At 33.2% G+C, this 6,000-nt stretch overlaps 1 protein-coding gene across 2 annotated transcripts in view; it reads right to left on the bottom strand.

Annotated features, from left to right (window-relative positions):
* Window positions 1–2,164: 2,164 nt before the first annotated feature.
* Window positions 2,165–6,000, bottom strand: part of LOC149180832 (serine/threonine-protein kinase 12-like) — a 287,777-nt gene continuing 283,941 nt past the window's right edge. Inside the window, exons 11-12 of one of the 2 annotated variants that reach the window (XM_089416312.1) lie at window positions 3,159–3,270; window positions 2,165–2,994 (exon numbers count right to left, since the gene is read on the bottom strand). In XM_089416312.1, coding sequence (XP_089272438.1) covers window positions 2,899–2,994; window positions 3,159–3,270 — 208 coding nt within the window. In that variant the 3' untranslated portion in view covers window positions 2,165–2,898. Of the gene's footprint in view, window positions 2,995–3,116; window positions 3,271–6,000 lie in introns of both variants that reach the window. The other variant, XM_089416313.1, reaches the window with a different exon arrangement.

Genomic DNA, 6,000 nt, shown 5'->3' with positions numbered 1-6,000 from the left:
GACTTCTAGCAAATCTCCATGCTTTTTCACATCTTTTTTCTATGCTCAAGAACCATTCTTTTTTCAATGATGAGCAATATCGATAGATGTCACCACATCTATCTTGCATGTTGCTTCAAATACAATCTTCAACAATTAGTATATTTTTTGCAAAAACATGTGAAGCTAACATAATGTTCACTAAATGAATATTGCCTTAAACAAGAGTCTACATGAAATACACATTCCAACAATCACTCGCAAGAATCTACACTACTCTCCACTTGTTCCTGGTTCATGAGGGAACTCTGATATCATGTAATAAAACAAAAGAATAGAAATTATCATATATCAAAATTGTATTGTACTTGATTGAAAAAAAATCTCAGCCACACCAATCTTGAAAACAACTAGTTCAAGAGACTCTCAAATCCAACTAGCTCTAACAACCTTCTAAATATTAGGAACAAATTCTTCTAAGAAAAAACTAATTTTACCTAACCATAGCCAATAATAACAATTACAAATATGATCACAAATCAAACTAAAATTTACATATTCCAACACATACTCATACAACATGTGATTTTGGAAAATTTAATTTTTTACCAATCCCATATGTTTTTGATATCTATTACAAACTTCACAAAAAATAAGAATAATGAAATATAAAATAAGTCTTCTTAAATCTTACAATATAATTGAACTTTCATTAAAGAAAACAAGTATATTTAAAATATTTTATATCCACCTAGGGATTATAACCCATATCTTAGTCATTTGTCCTAAAGCTTTTCATGATTTAGTGTAACATATTAAAACAATAATAAATTCTTGCTATTTTATTCAATTATATTTATGTTAAAAATTAGTCTACATCTTAACACCTTTATATTCATGTGGGGATTGTAACTTATATCAAGAATCATTTACCTTCAATCATTTTTAAAATTTTAATCTTAATATATTAAAACAATGATATCAATAATAAATTCTTGCTATTTTATTCAATTCGATTTTAAATTCTTGCTAACTTATATCAAGAATCATTTACCTTCAATCATTTTTAAAATTTTAATCTTAATATATTGAAACAATGATATCAATAATAAATTCTTGCTATTTTATTCAATTTGATTATAAATTCTTGCTATTTTATTCAATTTGATTATAAATTCTTGCTATTTTATTCAATTCAATTATAAGTTATTAACTCATTGCTACTTTATTCAATTCTGTGTTTATAATATGTGTTTATTTGATTATAAGTTATTAACTCATAAGTTATTTAAGTTATTTATTGATATTTGTTTGCATTTTTAGTGATTATTATTTTTTTTATTGAGAAAAGTCGTCAAATTAATCCTGTTTTATTGACTTTTACTTTTTCCTGAGAAAATGGATAACCTTTTTTGCATTTCATTTTCATTACACAATTTTCATATAATGAAAAACATTGTTTATAAAAACTTAATTATTTTTTTCTATTTATATTTTTTATATTTTTTTATAAATCAGTCTTTAGGGATTCTAACCATCCAATTACCATATCATTTAACATTTTATATATTCAGCTTTAATGAATTCATTTTAACTGACCTCAAATAACAAAAAAACAAAAAGATGTAATTATCAAAATCATCCACACACAAAATAAAAAATAAATAAATAAATAAATCAGCATAAATTATTTAACTCTCTTTCGACATTAATATCGAGAAAGGATATTACTTTTATCCTCCTCATATCACCCAAAATTGCACATAACTACTAAATTTCTCACACAACAATCTACCATTCATCCTAATATTTTCCGTTGTATCATTCATCTAGAAAAATTGGTATGAACATAAGGAATAACCTGACCTCTCTATCTATGCTCCAAAAGGGGTTTGGCATGGAATTTTCGTTGTAAATGTGTTGACATGACGGACAACTACACAATAATACCGACGGAAAACAGTTTTTGCAATGTTTAGTTTAATTCTTTTGCTAAACTCTACAGCAAAGAGAGGTGCAGACCAACCAAACTACTAAAAATGGTTTCAAAAAAGCTGTTATATATTTGTGGATTGGGTCATAAGAATGCTTTAAGAAAATTGTACACTGCCCAACCTCGAACTCACCAAACGAAGAAATCAAATCACAGTTGAATGCTCCACGTGTGGTCACTGTGTACATATGATTGAAGAACCAAAGGCCATCATTTGTTAGATGCTATAAAGGGTCTGGAGTTTAGCCATGCAAAAAGGTTTCCATCCTTCGATTGAGAACTGTTCTTACTTTAAGAAAACACGTACAGCATATGATTCGTACTAAGAAATAGCCAACTTAGCTTTTGTCTTGTCAATGTTCCTGGTGAAGAAATTTTGCATGCTACTGTTCTGATGGTGTACACGCATTCTCTATTAAAAACAGAATTCTTAGTCTCCAGAACGAACTCCCTTGAAAATTTAGATTTTATGAAGCATTTCCAAATTAGTTTCCAGTCCAAACTCTCAAAAAACCTGAAAAGATATTACAGAGAATGACCACAAGTGATCACCCACCCAATAAATAATAAATATAATATACAGAAATTGACAGCAGAGGTGTCTTCAGTTTTATGATGACAAAACATTCAAATCGCACATCTTCAGTGTCATATTCCGATGCACCACAATACGTGCTTTGAAAAATACAAATCCTAATGACTTTCTTCACTTCTCAATACCAGAATACAGAAATTAATGAGGGATATAGGATTGCTCTTATTGTAGATAGTTCCTTCGAAGAATCTTCTAAAAGTTCATGTACCATGGCATTGACCAGTCCACAGATGTGCAAATAATTTCCATAGAGGTTCATCTTGCCTCGGAAAATGGAAGGTCTGAAACAGGCTTCCAGATATTATCCGGGAGAATTTGCGAATGAAGTTAGTCATTTATCACCCGAAAGGGTGCTAGACTCCGAATGATCACTTTGACGTCGTGAATGCCTCAACACAAGATTCCTAAGATATTTACCTGGCTTAACCTGAAACAGCATTGAAAAATACTTGTTTTAAATCATTTGTTGGCTTCCCTCTTCAAAACAATATAAACTTTAAAATTACAAGGCATTTCCATTCAATGAGTTTAGCGATGCGTTACTTAAACCTTATTTGTACTTTCTCAGAATTTATTGCAAAAGAGAGCCACCTTCCAATGATTTTTTCGATTGCAGAAATAATTGATTGTATCTAACTTGTGAATAATTTCTGCAAATGTTGGCCTTTGATTAGGATCTTTATCCCAGCATTCCTCAATTAGCCTGCAACAACACAAATTTGCATGTAAATATAAGGAATGAGATGGCTATCACCTGCTCATTTGAAGGTGTACATTTTCCACCTGAACTTGTTTTATCAATACTTGACATGAAAGTACCCAAGAGTCATATGATAACCAGTGCCTATTTTATAAGCAAATACACCTTACTACTATCTTTAACACGATCTATTATATGATTGCAAAGTAATAGCAGTTTAATTGGAGGTGTCATACTTGAAATTTCTTTAAAAAATCTTCTGGTAGATGGCGTACCAACAAATCTCATAGCCACATCATCCTATTAGATATTTGCAACCAAAGGCACTAGATTATTTACAGAATAACCTTCTAAGGAGAGAAAACAGTCAGGTGAGGGGAAGCATTGGTGCCACTAAATCAAAGGAGTTGTCAATCGTCTAATTAACCAAAAAAGGTACAGATTCGATGATACCCAAATATGCAGATTGTTTGGGCAGAGATAATGGGACCTACATAGAAGCAAATCTAAAGGAAGATGTTTCCTCCATCACTTACATAATGCTGAACGCTGTCGAAAGTTCATCTAGAACATGCTGCCTAGTCTCTTCCACTTGATTATGTTCAAAGATACATCTAGGTGATTTCTCTGAAAGCATAATGCACGGAATGACATTGGGGGAGGGGGGGCTGGGATTCAAACTTTAATTATACAAATTATCTGCACATCAGAACATGCACCATTGTGTTGAAATATGTAACTAGGTTCGGTCTTATTAATAATGACATATGTAATCATGATTTTATGTATTTGATGTAAAGAGAAAAATAAAATTATTATTGTTATTCTTGAGACATGGGTTTCATGCTCAAGGTTATTTGATTTATAGGTCAAGCACCCATTGAGTGCTTCTAGGGCTTGTCATTAAGTCAATAAGTCAATTGAGGCATTGTCATGTATGGAAGACCCTTTTGGGCTTATTGTAAAGAAACATTTATTTGAGTCAAAATTAGAGTCAAAGACCCTCCAAGACCTTGTCATAGTCCTACAACAAGTCGGCCTTCAAAAGATGACAAGTCAGCCTACCACGAGGAACAAGTCAGCTTATTAGGGCACTCAAAAAAGCCTATAAATAGGAGCACTCTACCTCATTCGAAGGACCATCAATCAAGAAACAAGAAGTTTGATCAAAGGAAAAGAGACCTAAAGCTAGCGAAGAAAGAGAAGACGTCAAGAAAGGAGAATCCAACATTTTAAGGACCGTTTTTAGGGTGAAATTCCTCTTGCGTGCAAAAAAATCTGGGTATCGTTTAGTGCAGCAGAGACCTGAAATATTGCAGTCACAATAGGAAGCTCAGAACAAGTGAAAGAGGAACCATCTTGCAAGCCGAGTAGTTGGAGAAGAAGCCATTGTCGAAGCGAAGGAGAAAAGAGAAGGAAAACATGATCTGTATCTCACACACGCCAACTAGGGTTTCTGCAGTGAAGGCCAAAGACCTCAGTCCTAAAGCAGTTAGCCAAAATTTTGAGGAGAAGCCGAAGTCTGGAGAGTTGCAGCAAGTTTGAACAGCATTGACTTTGTGAAAGAAGAGTTGATCAAAGAAGTGACTTGACTTGGTCTTGGAGGGGTCTTGATCAAGTGTCATATGTCTTCAAATTTGTCATTTGAAGTTCTATAAGAAAATAAGAATTCTTGTGGGTTTTCCTTTCAAGAGGAGAGGTTTTGACCTTGGCTAATAGCCTATATCTCGTGTCCTCTTGTCTTATTAGTCCTTCATTGTTTGGTAGCTGTTTGATGATGAAAACACAATAATAATCAAGTTAAAGAAGAAAGCTAATTAAGTTATAATTCATTGTAAGTAGTTATCAAAGCAAGAGAAATCACCTAATTTCGCTGGCACTAGATTTCTCAACATGGAATCAGAGCTAAGGTGACAAGACAATGAAAGGCAGTTTGAAGAAGGATCATCAAAAGGAGTATCAAGATTGTCAAGACATCAAAGAGGACATCAAACCATCAAGAAGGACTAGTCTACACATCATCTTGAAGAAAGGATATAAGGAGCATCAAGGAGGGCTACCCATCTCATCACAAGGACCATACCATCTAGAAGCAACAAGAAGAAGATGACAAGACAATGAAAGGCAGTTTGAAGAAGGATCATCAAAAGGAGTATCAAGAAAGTCAAGACATCAAAGAGGACATCAAACCATCAAGAAGGACTAGTCTACACATCATCTTGAAGAAAGGATCTAAGGAGCATCAAGGAGGACTACCCATCTCATCACAAGGACCATACCATCTAGAAGCAACAACAAGAAGATGACCTCAAACACTCTACTTTCAAGAAGACCCCTACCTCCACTCAAAGAAAGAAGGGCTACACATTTGAAGCATCTTGAATTCTCCATATTCTACATTTCTACATCCCAAGGAAACAAGAAGAAGCATTGCAATCATCATCAAGAAAGGCATCAAGTTGAAGATATCATCATCAAAGGAGCATCTTCACTCGACAAGTAAGTATCTTTATATCTATGCCTGAATCTACAATCAAAATGACTTCATTCTACAAGGAAACAATAAATTGGTTGGGTCGTCAAATTTCCTTGCATGGAAGAAGAGGATAGATTTAATCCTCATGGAGAAAGAAGTTATTGGACATGTCAAGGGTTCAATCTCCAAACCATCACAAGAAGAAACTCAAGCACTATTGAAGTATATGAAAGGAGAAGGGCTCAAAGAATCCTTAT

The sequence above is a fragment of the Pinus tabuliformis genome, chromosome 3_2 (genome assembly GCF_031772625.1).
Source record: "Pinus tabuliformis cultivar Carrire ecotype Pingquan chromosome 3_2, CPIR1, whole genome shotgun sequence".
NCBI lineage: Eukaryota > Viridiplantae > Streptophyta > Pinopsida > Pinales > Pinaceae > Pinus > Pinus tabuliformis.
Note: the sequence above shows the minus strand (reverse complement) of the source record. Positions and strands in the feature narration are given on the sequence as shown.